At 43.0% G+C, this 17,429-nt stretch overlaps 2 protein-coding genes across 3 annotated transcripts in view; both read right to left on the reverse strand.

Annotated features, from left to right (window-relative positions):
- ccdc82 (coiled-coil domain containing 82) overlaps positions 1-1,957 on the reverse strand; it is a 4,084-nt gene extending 2,127 nt beyond the window's left edge. The window contains exons 1-2 of the mRNA XM_061060855.1: positions 1,083-1,957; positions 1-903 (exon numbers count right to left, since the gene is read on the reverse strand). The exon at positions 1-903 is cut by the window's left edge and continues 2,127 nt beyond it. Of these exons, the coding sequence (XP_060916838.1) occupies positions 667-903; positions 1,083-1,622 (777 nt within the window). The 5' untranslated portion in view covers positions 1,623-1,957 and the 3' untranslated portion in view covers positions 1-666. The remainder of the gene's footprint in view (positions 904-1,082) is intronic.
- A 2,207-nt stretch (positions 1,958-4,164) lies between these two features.
- On the reverse strand, positions 4,165-17,336 carry wdr91 (WD repeat domain 91). Of its 2 annotated transcripts, none has more exons than XM_061061013.1 (18): positions 17,229-17,336; positions 15,942-16,078; positions 15,574-15,753; positions 15,281-15,488; positions 15,105-15,187; positions 14,760-14,869; positions 9,531-9,702; positions 9,211-9,408; positions 8,346-8,536; positions 8,198-8,252; positions 7,994-8,089; positions 7,576-7,670; positions 6,689-6,842; positions 5,572-5,680; positions 5,215-5,327; positions 4,991-5,098; positions 4,576-4,665; positions 4,165-4,468 (listed from the first exon to the last, which is right to left on the reverse strand). In XM_061061013.1, exons 2-18 carry the CDS (start codon positions 16,062-16,064, stop codon positions 4,304-4,306), a joined length of 2,250 nt encoding a protein of 749 aa, XP_060916996.1. In that variant the 5' UTR covers positions 16,065-16,078; positions 17,229-17,336; the 3' UTR covers positions 4,165-4,303. The 2 variants fall into 2 exon arrangements, with proteins under 2 accessions (XP_060916996.1, XP_060916997.1); XM_061061014.1 differs by lacking the exon at positions 17,229-17,336 and adding an exon at positions 17,042-17,169.
- Positions 17,337-17,429: the final 93 nt, after the last annotated feature.

A 17,429-nucleotide genomic window follows, 5' to 3' on the forward strand; every position in this document is an offset into this window, starting at 1 on the left:
ATGTCAAGAAATGCTAAGCTGAGTATTATAATGTATTTTCTGTCTCTCAAACAGTCAGAAACTAAAATGTATTTTCCTCCACTTAAAACGAAACACAAAGAAAGGAACAAGCCCTCACATTCAAGCTGCTGCAAATATTTGGCATGGGTCGCTTTACAAGATCTGAAATGTGTAACTGAATATCAAGATTGTTGGTACTGAATTGATGCTTTCTCAGTGCAATCTTCTGGTTTTCCACATCACAGCTGGTGACAGGCTGAGCCCTCCAGTGTGATGGGTGAGCATGTGATGTTTCAAATTAAACTATATAACTGGACGTATGCCTGTAAATCAGCAGGAGTAGAGATCTGAGTCGTATAATATGAGACTCAACAAGGAGAGAAGTGTTTACGTTTAAATCTCAGCACTAGAGCGTTAAAGCTGTGTCCCATTTCAGGCGTCTCTTTGTTTATAAAATAAAAAGCTTATCCGGTCAATGAAGCTTTCCAACTATTTGTTTTCTTTCGCATGTCCTCGTTAGAAATCTTGTACCTTCAGTTTAAAGTGTTTTGTTTCTTCTTTAAATGTTGAAAGAGAAAAGAAAACTGCACAAATCTACAGTTACGAGTCGGCTTAGAAAGTTATTCACATTCAACCTCCGTCTTTGTTCTCCATCAGGGTCTGGATCTACTTCTTTCCCTTCTTCTTCTCCTCCTCCTCCTCCTCCTCATCGTCGTCATCGTCGTCGTCCTCATCCGTGTCTTTCTCGTCATCTTCTTCCTCGACCTCTTTTTCCTTCTCTTTGCCTCCTTTGTCATCCTCTGCAGCCTTTCTCTTGTTTCCGTTTTCTCCTCTGCCTCCATCTTTAACATCACCATCATCATCCTCATCTTCTTTGGACTCGTCGTCATCATCATCTCCACCCTGAAAATAAATAAAAAAACAGCTTTGAAGTGGATGTGATGTTGTATCTTTGTGCTTCTTTTGCTTGAATCATTAAAAATAACAACTTGTAAAACCACTCAACTATTATGATTTTCACGTTTACCTTGCCAGGAGGTTTCAGATGCTGAATAAAAGGTGTGATGGGTCAGAAACAGTACCTGCTTTATACGGTTCCTCCCCCTGCGAGGCACCCGGGCCTTCATCCTCCGGGACAGCGCCAGCAGCTTGTTGTGTCTCTGCCTCTTCTTCGCCTTCTCCTCCTCCTCTTTCCGCTTCTCCTCGGCATGGTCCGAGTCCGAGTCGTCCCGCCGCTGCAGCCTGCTCCGCTTCTTGGGCTGCACCATCCTCTTCGGCTGGCTCCTGTCCCCCTTCTTGTCCTCATCCTCATCGCCTGGACTGTACGAAGAGGAGCTGTCGTCGCCCCCGAGGAAGGAGCGCTTCCTGCGGGTCACCGAGCGGCTGTCATCGCTGGAAGACGCCCCGGAGTCGCTGCGGCCCTTGTCCTCCTGCTCGCTGTCCTCCTCCCGGGAGCTCTGGTAGTCGGATTGGGACGCAGACGAGGAGGAGGAGGAGGAGAAGGAGCCTTCGTCACTGTCGTCCAGGATAGAGGCGGGTAGGCCGATCTGCTTCTTCTTCGACGCGTCTACTTTGGTTTTCCGCATCGACGCGAACATTTTTCGCTTGTACAGGCTCTCCATGACTGCACGCGGTACCGGAGCCCGGTGACATTAAACAGAAAACCGAACAAGAGAACCGGACGGTCCACCTCTGCAAACAGGCTAACGACGCAGCTAACTAGCTAATATCGTCTGCGCGTCACAACAGTTGCTGCATCTTATTTATGTAAAAAACACAATATGGCGTCTGAATTTACCTCAGTGCACGTTTAGTATGCACTCTATTCACGGACACGTCCTATAAATGTGTGTTAAAACAAGCTTTACTTCCTCAACACGGGAACATTTGTAGATTTTCTTCTTACTGTAGCTAGCTGTCTGTTATTGTTGTTGCTTCAGCTTCTTCTTCGATTGAAGGAATTACAGTTTAGAGTGTTCGTGCGCCCCTTGTGGCAAAAACACTTACTGCAGTGCAATTTTAATTTAATTTAATTTAATTTAATTTTATATACTTTATTAATCCCCGAGGGGAAATTCTGGCAATACACTCTGTTATTGAGCGAGCAGCATGTTGTTTACAGTCCCAAACTCCACACATGCACTGGAAGGACTTATTGACATGTTTTAATGGAGAGATGTTAGAGCAGCAAGGGCTGTTGGGGGTTCAGCCCAAGGGCACATTGGAAGTCACCTGGCATCTCTCCAGCAACCAGAATAACTTCCATTCTTTAGTCCACACCAGGACTTGAACCGGCGACCCTCCAGTTCCCAACCCAAGTTCATACAAACAGAGCTACTTCCTCCCCAGACTGAGTAACACTAGGTCACACAGCAACTAGTTTCCCAGAACCAACCCTTACTGACAAACTGCTCTTTAGGCCCCCCAGGCCCTAAGGGGCCCTTATAAGGCTCTGAGGGGCCCTAACCCTTACGATGTGTTCCAAAATAAGTTAGTTAACACGTGATTCAAACTATATAGCATTATAGCATCATTTTTGACAAGTCACAGCAGGAAACGCAAAGGCCGTTGAAAGTAAATGAATAACTCCAATGCAGCTGATTCAGCTTCTGGGTTCTGATATTGCTCATGCTGACTCACTCGGTTAATCCTGTTTCTGAGGATTTTCAGGTGCAGTCCTGTTCAATCTGTGGGTGTAGGGCTCTCACATCAGCAGGTACAACAGAGCTCTGATGCACACTTTTAAATGCCAGATGGCCCCCTTTCATCAACTTCATATATCTGCAGAGTTAACTGAGAGCAGGTGTGCTGGAAGTCTGTCATAGTTGAGGGTGCTGACTGATGTGATTCTAATAAGATGACGTCATACTTTCTGATCCACAAGCTCATGTTTGATTGATTAAATGGGAGGTTCAGGATCCTTAATACGCCTACTTGCAATATCAACAGCAGCTCATACTGATCTTTGAGCATTTTAAACTCAAACAGGCCCCACACCAAGAGTTCACACAGACTTGGTCAATGACCAGTTTATAGTTTATAACAGATGAGTGAGGGGGGCGAGCAGATGCCATCGATGCTCACCAGCTGTTCTATGAGACAGCATCAGTCTGTAAACTGAGACTGCAGTGTTGTTCACACACTTCACATACAAGTTACATCAGGACAGACGATCAGATGAAGGTTTTTGATTCTTGCCCCCTCTGTTTAAAGAATAATCAACTAATACTATACATTCTAGAGAAACATCGTGTTGTGCTGCTCCGTCTGACGGGATAATCAAGCGTCATTGTTTTCTTTGATTGTGTAGAGAATATTGTCAAACCTCTCAATGTGAGGGCAACGATGCAAAACCTGCTGCGAGTTGTGACACTGCAGGAAGTTTGTAGTAAACAAACCAGCCACTAGGGGGCCCCAAGCTCCAAGTATAATATACAATATACAGTATTTGGGGATAACTTAAATGACCTGTCTAGTGTAGCAAGCCAAGTCCCCTCATGTCATGTGTTTAGTGAAGAACTTATATGCTTAAAATTAAACTCAGCTGCTGTGATCGTGAAGATGTGGCTTGTATTAGTGGGGAAATCAAGGCAAAATCATCAGTGGGTGACGTCTGCTGACAGGTATGGGATCACTGACTGGTGGGTAGAGATATTTTTTCATGTTAAGTTTTGTTTCATTTTTTTTACAACTTTCTTTGTTTTACAAAATTTAAAATATTTTTTTTTGGGTAAATGATGCATCTGTTGCAGCTGTTTATCGACGTAGAGGAGCCTCTTTGTTTACCTTTTCTTATTATTTTCTGGAGGTCTACTGGCTTGGGTCAACTTGAGATGTTTAGTTTGAATTTAAGAGAGGGGTTTCAACAAAGTTAGCCTGTTTTCCTCTTAAAGTGTAATAGATTGATGCATCTCCACGGATCTTCTTAAAGAGTTTGAAATCCCTCCATTGTACCTCCAAACAGCTGGAAACAGCCCTGTCTACATATCCCAAAAAACAAGGCGGACATGAATATAAATGTTTTTATAAGCTGACGCTTTGAGGAGGTGCTGCAGCGTCCTTAGCACCATCACTTCCTGCACTAAGGGTCTTGCGTACAGATCTTAAATTCTCTGCTGGATGTGGCATTAGGCTGCTTGATAAGAAAGACACAAGCTCTCAGCGTTTGCTTTCAGTTGGATTTTAATGATAATGTAAAATTAAAAACAGCTCAATGGGCTTTTGATGCAGACCACTACGATATTTATTAGATACTGTTACCATGACAACGACATTAAAACTTTGACGACCTTGGATCCCTCAGTCAGGACTTCTGTGCCAGGAGCGTGCTCAGTTTGATCTTTCCGTCCATGGAGGCGGTCAGGCAGGTGCCGCAGTCCACAGCCGAGCACCAATCGACCGTCACCACGGGCGCTTTGTGCCCTCCCAGTGACAGCACGCTCTCCAGAGCTGGCTCCCCGTTGGTGAGCTGGAGGATGAATACACATTGAAGGAGGAGTTTGAGAATTAGAAGTTTGAGAATTAGAAGTTTGAACAAGGTTGGATCTGTGCTGATGAAGGTGAAGGTGTATTTACTCGGTATATGAGTCCTCCGCTGCTCGAACAGGTCAGGACGTGCTGTCCTTCAGAGTCGAAGGCGAAGAGGCGACCTCGAGGAACCTGAACCTGAACAGGAAGTCATTCACAAAATGTATTTAAGTAGTTTCATTACATTTGTTTATCAGGACCAGATTCATCCTCTAAGACATCCAGACCCCAGGTTCCCAACCTGGGGTCTCGGCCCCCATAGGAGGGGCGCCTGAGTACTCGGGGGGTGCTAGGCTCTTTCTGCTCTGAGGATGTCAAAATGAGATTTACACAGCTTTTCCTGGATACCAGGCTCCGAGGAACCACCAGTCTAGGTCATTAATAAAACTGTAACATTTGTAGTGCTTAACTACAGGAGACTGTGGGATGAACTTTGTATCGTTTCCATAGAAACACTGCTCACCTGTTTGTATCCGCTGTAACCTGACAGGACGAAGGGCCCCGTGGCGTCCTGAGGTAACGCCTGCTCTGACTGCTTCACGCCACACCGATGGATGTTCCACTGGATGAACTAAAAACACAAACACACGTTGATTTTCTTTATTTAAAAACTGCTATGGTGTTGTCTTTCCAAAACATACAACATGACACGGTGCTTCAAATGTTGGGGTATCTTGGCACACAGACCTTTCCGTCCTCTCCGATGCTGAAGACGGTGTTTTCATCGTAGCTGAACTCCACACTGTACACCTCCCCGTCGTGGGCTCTCCAGCTCATAGCGCTCTCATAACGCTGCATATCTGCAGAGAGAATTAAAGGCACAGTCTGTAAGTTCGGCCACCAGGGGGCTCTCAATCAAAACAATAACAAAAACATGACGTTGAGGTGGCGGGGAATCATGGGAGTGATTCTCTCTGCTCCCCCACCCCTGATGAAAATGAACTCAGAGCTGACCGTAGTCAAGTTACTTCTCAGATACAACATTGTAAGTCATTCTAAATAGTTAACTTGAAAAATCCACTTTTGAGAATAATCTTCACTGACCGAACAGTCGGATGCATCCGTCAGCTGCTCCGGTCACCAGCAGGTTTCCGTTGTGGTTGAAGGCGGTGCAGTTTATAGCTACTGGTTCAGGCTCCAAAGAGAACTGGACCTGAGAGACGGACAGAACCGTGAACATCCCACAGCTACAGTGAACACAACATCATAATTTCTCTTCCTGTAAAACATTTCAAATGTCTCATGACTCATCCTGCACTCTGGGGGGTTAACTCATTATCGACCAATCAAAAAGCTTTGCTGAAGCTGAAGATCAAATTGAATTAATTGGAAAGTTTTGTCCCGCCTTCTATCTTGTGATTGGTTCTGTCCCGTTTCAGTTGGAAATACATCACAACAGGGCAGTTATGCTGCATTCAGGTGCTCCTCGGACGGTCGCAGTCTCTGAGTTGGGAAGTCATTCTTCCGACTTCAATGATTTTCTTGATTTCGGTTCTGAAAGTTCTAACAACCAAATCAAACAGCGTGTATGAAGCTGTGAGGAATGTCTCTGTTAGAAGTTATATTTGAGCAAAAAGTTGATGTGCAATATGTGAATTAATCAAAACATATTCCCCCCCCATGTGATTACTGATATTACGGCAAGTCGGGCAGCTTATTCTTTCCTGAGTTTTCCAAATTGTTGTTCCGACTTGAGTAGACGTTCATGTGCATTTTCAAACTCGGAAACTGATTTTTCCGATGTTTGTGACAGCACATGAATGCAGCGTAAGATACTCTTTATGTTCATGGGGACTTTAGGGTCTGAATACAAAGAAATTAGAAACACAATGGGCAAAGAAAAATATTGTGAAGAAGATACAAATAAAGTTTGCTGAATTAGGGAAGGCTTTTAAATAAACTATGTTTGAAAGGGGGGCTAAGACCGCTGACTTAACTGACCTGTTTGCTCGATCATGACAAAATGTCAAAAACAAAGCTGTAAAATAAAAACTAAGCCCTCTTAATAATAATAAGAAACTCTGAAAGAGGCAAACTGAAGTAGTCTCAAAGAGCTGTCTGAAAGAAAGAGTGTTGTAGTTTGATGATATTCTTGTTAATCATGACATGGACTTGGTTTACAGTCTTAGTGAGGTTCATGTCTTTTTAGTCGCGGTCTTACCTGTTGTTTCACCGTCTTTGTGTCCCACAGCAGCAGCTGTCCTGACACCGGTAAAGGAAGTCGAGGGACGGCCTCCAGGCTCCCGGAGCGGCTGACAGCTGCAGCTGAGCAGACAAACGACGAGCCGCTGGGACTGCAGGCTAAAGACAAGATGCTGACAGACACAGAGGGAGACGCACAGGTGTCAGGATGTGTAGAGCAACGTCAAATATCATCACATAGTGTGTTGATATTTGACAAAGTCATCGGGTTATTCACTGTTACTTTTTCAAAAATGTAAATATTGTGCTAAGATTAAAAAATACTGAAACTCACAGACAGACAGACAGACAGAGAGACAGAGAGACAGACAGACAGACAGACACGCAGACAGACAGAGAGTCAGACAGACACACAGACAGACACGCAGACAGACAGAGTCAGACAAACGGACAGACATACAGACAGACACACAGACAGACAGACAGACAGAGAGACAGACAGACACGCAGACAGACAGAGAGTCAGACAAACAGACAGACATACAGACAGACACACAGACAGACAGACAGACAGACACACAGACAGACACACAGACAGAGAGACAGACACACACACACACAGACAGACACACACACACAGACAGACACACAGACAGACACAGACACACACACACACACACACACAGAGTCAGACAGACAGACATACAGACAGACAGAGAGTCAGACAGACAGACAGACACACAGACAGAGAGACAGAGAGACAGACAGACAGACAGACACACACACAGACAGAGAGTCAGACAGACAGACACACACATAGACAGACAGACACACAGACAGACAGACACACAGACACACAGACAGACAGACAGACACACAGACACACAGACAGACAGACAGGTTTACCGTGGGTGAGTTTCATCGATGTTCATTTCATAGAGATTCTTCTTGGCATCTGTGTCATAGAGTCGTACTGTGCCGACCCCACTGCCGAGTAGTAACTGCACACACACACACAAACACAAACGCACACACAAACACAAACACACACTTTTAGTAAAGGTGTAGAGCTGCTACTGAGGCCTGGACATGATTCATCTACCTTCTTTTTTTCATGTTTTCTTGGTGATCGATCCTTAAATAAAAGCAAATATAAAGCACACACAGAGCTATTTAAAAGAACTACCTAATGGTCATTACAGAGAGAGGTTGAACTGAGGCTGTGAGACCTGCCACTGTTAAAAGTTGCCGTTTGTGGACAAAGGCCCTAATAACATGAACACCTCTGTACTCGTTTCATGCGACGTCTGCCGCTTGTTCGTACCAGTCTGTCGGGTTTGGTGGCCCACTCCAGAGACAGCAGAGGAGACTTGGACATGATGGTGGCTTTGGTCTGCATGATGGGGTTGAAGGACCACACCTGAGGAGGAAGTGAAAGATTAATGATGATGATGAGAAGTTATGCACAGTAGGAATAATATGCACGTTTTTATATCTCTAACTCCAACGATAGACGATGCTGATTCACCTTGATGACTCCGTCTACGTCCAAACTGGCAACCCGGCGACCTGAACTATCGACCCTGAAACACAGAAGAAGAATCGGTTGATGAAATATAGAAATAGAAATATTGTCGTTGTGATATATAATGAGACAAACCGGGATAATGTCAAACCTGCAGTGCATGATGGAGGAGTGGTGCTCGCCGTACTCCTCCTGGCTGAGTTTGATAAAAGGCTGTTCTGTTGACAGGCCTCCTCCCTCCACTCCTCCTCCTGAGCTCTTGGTGTTGGAGGACTCTGGAGGTTCGCTGGTGGATTCTGCGACAGGCTCTACCTCCCCTCCCTCCCCCTTCTTCTCTGGTGCCTGAGGACAAAACATGGAGGGATGTTGGTGAAAATGCTGGAAATGGCAGCCAAAGTTAGCTTGCTAAGTTGCTAACACTTATTTACCAGTTTACATCAGGCTATAACTGATTTCTTCAAGGGGTGTAACTCGGTAGAACGCACTCAAAGCAAGTAAGATAGTCTGTTAAGATATTTCCAATAAAACAGCACCATTATTTTAAAGTTTCTGTTGTGGAATAAAAGCATAAAAGACGTTTTAATTGGAGACATTTGGAAATGTTCAAGGAGTAATTATTTATTTTTTACTTTAGAGGGAACAAGGCTAACGGTTCCTACCTGCTCCCAGTCTAAATGCTAAGCTAAGCTAACTACCGGGTGGAGTCATATTAGCTTTTTATTATCAGTGTCAGGAAATATTAAACATTTGTACAGTTTCCCAAAATGTTCAGCTTTTCCTGTAAAATGATGATACGGTACGACGCAATACAATACATGTACATGTATTTTCTGTCCCCTTGGGGATATTGGTCTTAGACTCTGGTGCTGCATTCGTATAGCTGCCTCTACAGTAGAATCAGTAAATAAAAACAACAGAAACAAACAACAATAAAGACTACATCAATATCAACACTCAACTACGGTAAATTCTGTATCTGAAATCAATAAAACGTAAGTGACCCGGCCTTTAGGTACCTGTGACGGCGGTTTAGAGAAAAGCTCCTTCCTCTCTTTCTCGTGGTCCTGGATTCTCTTGTGTCTCGGGTGTGCCTGCTGGTTCGTTGACTGGTTTGTGGACTGTTGGGACTGGGAGCTCACAGGGTCACTGGTTGATGCCTGGCTCGACACCGGCTTCACCTCCTTAGATTGGACCACGTCTTTTGATTTTGCAGGCTAGAAAACACAAATTTATTGTAGGTACAGAAGATACTTTGGTCATGTTTCCATCAGACACATGGTTTGAGTTGAGTATGTTTTCAATCCTGCTTGGTTGTTAAACTGGTATTAGCTCTCACTGGATTGGTTGGCAGGTCCTTCCTGCCCACTGCTACCTGGCTCGGGGAGGACACCGTGATGACCTGAGGAGGTTTCCCAGGAGTGCGTTTGGCCTGCGGTAGGAATGTAGAGAAGAAGTTTCTGGAAGGAGTGGTGGTGGCGCTGACAGTGCGTGTGCTCGACACCAAGTCCCTGTGAGGACCGAAAGACAAACAAAGCATCGAATGAGTACAACGCTGAACTCAAGATTTGATAAAGATTTGATAAAGTCCTAAACAGGACTACCCATCCAAAGAGTCAATGTGGAAAAATAACTTCCCTAAATACCAAGATATGGATGACTTGCAGGAAGCCACCACCAATAGAAGAGAGGTACAAATGACAATACCTAAGAAATATGAAGAATGCAATCCTTTCTGAGCAGACTTTAATGCCAAAGTGATGACTTTGTATTGAATGGCTGCATGTTTAACTGGTGCCTCCTCTTTAGCAAAACTCCAGCTTTTGTAAAATGAATTTTTCATTTCCAAATAAAGTGCAAATTTGAACCAAAGTCCAGAAGAGCACAGGGAGCTTTACACTGTTGTGGGTGAAGTGGTGGCAACAAGATGCTGCATTTCAGTCAAACCCAGAATGATTGAAGGTAGGTGCCTCTTTATTGCTCCATAGATCTGAATATTTTTCATGCTTACAGGATTATTCGGTATTCTACTGCGTTTTGCAAGCTAACTGCCAACAAGCTAGCAAGCACTGCAAGTTGGTGCTAGAAACTCTTCGATCGAGCGAAAGCTGGCTCCAGTGTTGGGCTGGGACAAATTGGGCCTTTTGCTATTTTTGCCTGGACCGACCCATTACAGACAAATCAATTTAAAGGGGGTGAAGGTTGACAATGAAGAGTACCTCTATAGTACCTGCCTTTGTAGGCTACAGGCAGCATTCATTATGTTTAAATTTAGTAACAATTGTCTTAAGAGATGTTCCAAAATCAAATGGGTTTTAGTGGCCTTGTAATTTCTTCTTGTATTGAAGAAGAAATTACTAAGTTACTGGAAGCCTTGTGGCCTATCTCTGTGCAGGTTCTCAGTCATTCAGGTCATGGTAAATTCAAAGCTTGATCCAAAGGCAACTGGACTTGGTTAAAGATCTTGAAGACGTTTCATCTCTCCTCCAAAAGGCTTCTTCAGATCTAAACGATCTGGTGGACGGAGCTAAAAGCTAGCCCAGCTAAGGATCCTCATGTGAGTCATCCTTGATCACTCTATCACAACTATCCACAGAAGCTTCAATTTCTAGCTTCATCTACCAGAAAGTTTAGAACTGAAGAAGCCTTTCAGAGGAGAGCTGAAACATTTTCAAGATCTTCAATCAAGTCTAGTTGCCTTTGGATCATGCGTCAAATGTATGGCCCGTCCAATGGAACGGCCAACAGATGCCTGAATACCAGACCAAGACTGGTCAGCACTGTAAAGAGAAGTTTTAATGGTGCAAAAGGTTTCTTCTGGTGCGTCCTTTTTAACGCATTTTCACTAGTTCTTGTTTAAATGTTTGGACTCAGTTAAATGTTTCCTTTTCCTGGGTTTTTAAGTTATAGAAACAATAACTTCACGACCACTTCAGACAAGAGGAGCACTTAATGGAGACATTGAGACAACATCAGCTGTCAATGTAAAGGACAAAGAGGAGGACTTAAGCAACACTAAAGAAGCTCAGGAACTTTTTCACAGTTTTAGGAACTGTTCCAACCCTCCCCCTTTTTAACTGATTCCACACCGCAGGAACTCTGAACTACTGTATTTTAGTTTCTGAAACCCTGTTTAGAGGACTCTTTTTAGCTGGAGTAGGTACCATGGCGGTGCGAATGCAGACAGGAAAAACACCCCCATGCTGTGACATTCTCAGGGAGCTCCCTAGACGATAGTTCCTCTTCAAATACCCAGAACTGTTTGGTCTGAAAACCCCTCATGTCACTGACAAAGGGACAACAGAAGCAGTCATGGAGAGACGTCAGGGGGAGCCTCCCTCGTCTCAGGTGCAACATGATGGACATGTAGCAGGTGTCACTTACCTCAGTGAACAACTTATCATCTTGATAGCTCACTGAAACGGTTATTTTAGGTGTGCCTGTAGGTCTTTATCTTTATGTTGACCTATTTCAACACATGGGGGAAAACGCCCTCGATGAGGCTGACTATGGTCAGAGTAAGATGTGGAGGAAGAGTATGGTTTGCACCGAAAATACAACTTCACTGCCGTAACCCGACTGCATTCAGTAATGTCTGATAGTTTACAAAGGTGATCATAGAGAATAAAAGTAGCAGTGGTGCGTTATGTCCCCTGCAGTAGTAAAGAAAGTCGTATTTATGTGAAATGAAGAAGTGAGAAAAGCTACTGAAAGGGTGAAGACAGAGTCTGCATCTATTGTAGTTTATAGTTCAACAAGCGGTCGGTTCAAGGAACGAGGTTCAAACATGGAACACTAAAATATCTCTCAACATTCATGGTCCCCAAAGAATTAACGTATTGACCTTACTGTCCCAAGACTTGTTTTAGTCTCAAGTCTTGTTGTAGCTAATAGAGTGGACGAAAAGAGTTTCAACTTGAAGATATGAACCTTCACATTCTTTTGGCACATCAGCATCAAATGCCATAAGTATCAGGACCCTAAAAAGACACTGAAAGAAACTGGGGCTTTTTCGAAGAAAGATCCACACTGACTTGGAGGAAATAGTCTCTTTTGTGGCAGACTAAATGTCTTTGAGGATTCTACTTTTCCATTACGTAAATTAACTACTTTATTCTTGTAAATGTACGACCTTAATCTCCAAATTTTAGATTTTTCTTTTTCTTTAACGTGGCCATAATACTCGTACAAAAAGCCTCCTGTGGACAGGTGTTGAAAATGAGCATTTTGATATAAACACTACAGAGCAGTTAATCTGGGACTTGTGCATGATAAAATGTTACAGTACCAACATTACTGTATGTCCATGTCAATAAACAAATACATAAAATAAATAACTGCTGTAAGTGCCATAACTTCTAGAGGGCCCACAGGTGACCAGAGTCAGCAGCAGGCCTTCATGATTTCTATGTTGGTGGTCTTTGATGGTTTTAGGACTTAGAGAAGAACCAGCTGGATTTCCTCATGACTGGACTCATGACCTGAACGTGATGTGTGAGTGTGGCTGGAGTGGACATTTACTGTGAGGCCTCTTTAACGACCCGATGGAGGAGCAAAATCTTCAAAAAATCTATTTTTTCCTTAAAGTCAAATCTTAAATTTCTTTTTACTCAACTTGTCTGCTAACGATTTTGCTTTTCTTCTACACTTGACGCCTCGTTATCCCTGACTTCATTTAGGTCTCTAATTAGTTCAACTGGATTTAGAGTCTGGGTCGACTGGATCAGAGTGACTGTGTGTAAACCTGTGTGAGAGGGTTTTTAAAATAATGGATTGTAAGAATAAAAAAACAACAATTCATGAGGTGAATTGTTTATTTAGAAACAGCACAGAGAGTAAAAAAAGCATAAATACTAATAACCATGAACAATAATTTAGTTAAAATATTCTTAAATAGAAGTTTTAATGAGCAAACACAAAATGATCCGGAGTTCTGTGTGCTTTCAACTGACTTAAATAAAAATAAAATAAATATATCCGGATGACTATGTAATAATAATAATATGTATTAAGAGGTTTTTGGACAAAAACATTTTGACATACGTTTGAAAAAAACAAAATGTCCTTTTTTACATCAACAGAGTCAGAGCTCTGGTTTTAGTTTCAAACATCGGATTCTCAAAGTCATTTAAAGTCTAAATATTTTGACTTTATCTAAAGTTAAATATCAAGATTCAAATTCTGCTTTTCTAGTTTTTAGCAGCATCATCAGAGACCTTTGGTAACCTGCGCGCAGCAGCAGGTCAGCCATGACACTTTCTGAATTCAGTCCACAGAGGGCTGTGTGCATGCTGGACGTGTCAGACTTTAAAATATCAAGAAAACAAATACAGAACGCTGAAATTGAGGAAGAAGGCAGCATGCTAACGTGCTTACATCATACATGTTTCATGGCACTTCCTGTTTGCTACGGTGGCTGGGAAGTGCAAACCGAAATCCCACTTTAACACTTTAACAAAGCTGCAGGTTTGAAAACATTTTTACATTTTTACAAGATGTAAAAAAATATGTTACTAGCCCTGAGACAAATCTACAAACGACAGAATCTCCTCAGTAAGGGATGTACCAAACGCTGTTACGGCAGAGCTGAGAGGTTTTTACTTTAGTCGATGTGCGTGCTTCCACTGACTCGGCTACGCTCCGTTTCATCTGCGTCTCAGCTCCGGCAGTCCTGAGCACTCCGCAGCAGAAACACAAGACTTCTTATTTTTGACGGATAAATAAGCACTCAGGTTTGACGGTTCAGAACAATGACCTCATGTGTTTTTGTTTATGTGTTTTAAACAGTTTTATACCACACACATCGTATTATCTCGCACTGTCGAGAGTGAATCTGTAAAATTACCGCAGGAATACAATTTGTCTCTGCCCTCCAGCTGTCCGGCTGTGCTGCTCTGTGCTGAGCACTGAGAACGCAGCCTGTGGGTGTTGACGGACGAGGGTGCACGGAGCTGTAACAGAGCGGAGCGCACACCTAATGCACACGTATCTTGAGGAAGCTCTGGGACAGTCGCTCTTTCTTTCATTTATTACTTTATTATTCCTTTTCCAGCAAAAATTCTGTCATTTGTAAATTTCCAGGACCGGCAAAAGTGTTTAGCATCTTGTAAATTTGTTTTCTAAAATGTTTATTTGCGCTCAAGCTTTGTAAAAGTGTTTCACACTTAGTAAGTTTGTTTGGCACTTCCCAGCCACCGTAGTTTTGTGATCAGAAACAAAAAATAGAAACCCTTCAGTCAGGAAGGAAAAAGTGCGATGATAGTGAGAAGTTAAGCTCAGATGGCTACTCAAGAGAGAATATTAAAAATGGCTGCCACCTGTTAATAAAATATCTCCAGTCAAAGCCTCCATTTCATTCAAAGCTTGGCAGACATTTGGATGTACCAATGGAGTGTCACACAACAAAATCCAAAGAAATAACTTCAGTTTAAAGCATTAATTCATCGCCTGACTCTTCCCTTCAAAAGTCAACTCAATGAACGATCAGAAAAGGGGGCAGAATGGCAGCCATCTTAGTTGTAGTCAGTCATCAGTAAAGAGAGTGTCACAGTGGTGTTAAGTGTCTCACAGCTCAGTGTCTCCCAGGCGGTCCATGTTCTGGACGTAGACCGGCAGCTTGTGGTGGACCACCTCGTCTCCGTCCCTCTGGTCCCGGTTCTCGGTCTGCAGGGCGAACAGCTGGACGAGAAGACGAGACAGACGGGTGAGATACAGACAGATCCAGAGACCGGCTTACCAAAACCAGAGACAAATCATCCAATCCACCATGACGCTTTCAATCAAAAGCTGGATCAATGAGGGGAAGAGATCGCTCCTTGAACAACATCAGAAGAAAAACATGCGTCCATACGTTTGACTCCATCGTTCTACAATAAAGACAAGAAAAACTGTGGACAGCTTGTTTTTTTCTCACCAGCTGGCGGAGCTGATCGTTCTCTTCCGTCAGGCTGGTCGTCCTCTGGACCTCGGCGTCAAAACTCAGAAGAACTGGCTGAGGTAGTAAAGGTTAAGGAGTGCTGACACAGACACACACAGTGGATAAATAAGACTCTATAATCTCTAAACAAACTGGATCGATCAGAAGGATATGCATACACTGGAAGAGGACCGACAGGAAGTTGTGAAGCGAAACCAGGAAGGTGTCAGCCCACTGACGGGAGAAGTACGGAGAGAAGGCGGAGTTCTGCTCGGGGATGGGGATAAATGGCAGGATGAACCAATCACGCCATTCGGCCTGAACCTGCAGCTCCAGCGCCTGCTTCTGGAAAAACTCCTGAGTTTTCTCCAGGTTTCCTTTCTGGAGGGACAGAAAAAAGGAGACAGTTTGAAGTACTGCAGCTCTGTTTCAGGAGCTCACAGTCCGCTGTGTTTGATTCCTCTACCTGGATGGTGTTGATGACGTAGTATCTGTACAGGCTGGTCCTCAGCTTGTTGACCGTTGCTCTGTAAACGTCCTCCAGTCTGCAGAACAGACGTCTGTCCAGGTAGAGCCAGTACTCCTTCAGACCGAACAAGTCGAAATTCTGGACAAACTGCTGCAGCTGATCGATGATTTTATCCACCTGCAGTTTGGAGAGGTTCAGGATTAAAGAGGAAAGTTGTGTTTGGAAGGACACACATTATGCAAAATACCCGGGTTCAAGTCAAAACAAACACATCTTTAAAAAATACATGTGCATGGGAATGATGACCTCGTGATAAAACCCTTTCTATGATGTTTTATATAAATCAATATCTCCATCAGTCTTACCCTGAAGCCTTTCTCCTTGTCCGCTTTGATCTCACTGTCCAGGTTTTTCAGGGTGCTGGTGAAGCCGCGGTAGATCAGGTACTCTCTCACGTGCTCGTCCGTCCTCTCCACCGCAGACCCCATGGTGACCTGTGACCCTGCAGCGTTCAATACAATACACTTTAAAATACTAATGTAAACAAATGAGCTGATCGGCCAAATGCTGTCAGATACACGGTCTGCTCGATAAGGTCAGTGAGTCAGAAGCCAAGAAGCAGAGCCAGGCTCCTTTAACCGAAGAACTCTGGTTTATAACTACAGAAGAAATGTTTCCTCTTCTTGGTTTGCCGTCGTTGTTGATGTCTCCCTTCATTTTGTGAAATAACTTAGTTATTCTAATAACAACTGGAAACACAGAAAACAAAATAATCACTAATGCACATTGTATAAGGCTGACACATCTTGAATGTAGCTGACCATAACAACACTGATCATCAGAATAACTTTATAAATATCATTAAAAAACGATCAATATTCTCCCAAACATCAACCCATTTTTTTGTATAGATCCGTCCATGCACACAAGCAGACAGGAAGTATTATACACCCAATAATAACCTTAAAATCTGCAACCAGGTAACAGATCATAACGATAATCTATTAAATATATATATAAAGCTACTATTTAAGTGTTAAAAGTGTACAAAATGATATATAATGTTGTCTTTGTGAATCTAACGGTGTCAGAGCTGAGGAGGGGTTATGATGCTAAAAAAAAGCCTGCAGGCCAAACTCCATTCAAAAATCCCACAAAACTGTAAACACCAACAATTACTAAAAACTGTCTTTTTCACTTTGCACTCAGCAAAAACAAAACATTGACAACATTATAATCGCTGACTAAGTTAAACTCAACATATCTGTGTTAATATCAACGTGTTTTTAAATCTCTGGTGAGTTGTACCGCCTTGCGCCATCATAACAAACGCGTCGGGTAACTGTTTATAATACCACATATCTCAAAAACAATAAAGAGCAGTTACATAAATTATGTGCCGAATTAACAAGCAGATTCCCCTTTTACAAATCCCGTCTCCAATCGTTACTGAATACTTACTTACCTCAGTTGATAACCAAGATTATCTTAAATGTATTTAATTTTCAATGGAGTTCGGTTAATTCAAGACAAACTGTAAAAAACGCCGTTTAACGTAACCATCACTGCGACATGAGGAGTTTAGATTACAGCTAAAGGACGGAGCTGCCACCTTTTTATGTTCTTTATGGATACAAATGTTAAATACTTACATCAACAAAGCACAAACTCTCTTCCTGTTTTCTTCCCCTCCTGACAGTCATGTGACGAGTTCAAGTAATGTAGTAACCATGGGAGTAATTTAAGTGGAGCGCCCTCTGGTGGTCAATATGCCGCATAACAACCCAAGAATGTACAAATCCCCAAATCCCCCCCAAAACATCTGATTATCTTTCTCACAGTAACAATAAATA

Source organism: Labrus mixtus, chromosome 17, assembly GCF_963584025.1.
Source record: "Labrus mixtus chromosome 17, fLabMix1.1, whole genome shotgun sequence".
Taxonomy (NCBI): Eukaryota; Metazoa; Chordata; class Actinopteri; order Labriformes; family Labridae; genus Labrus; species Labrus mixtus.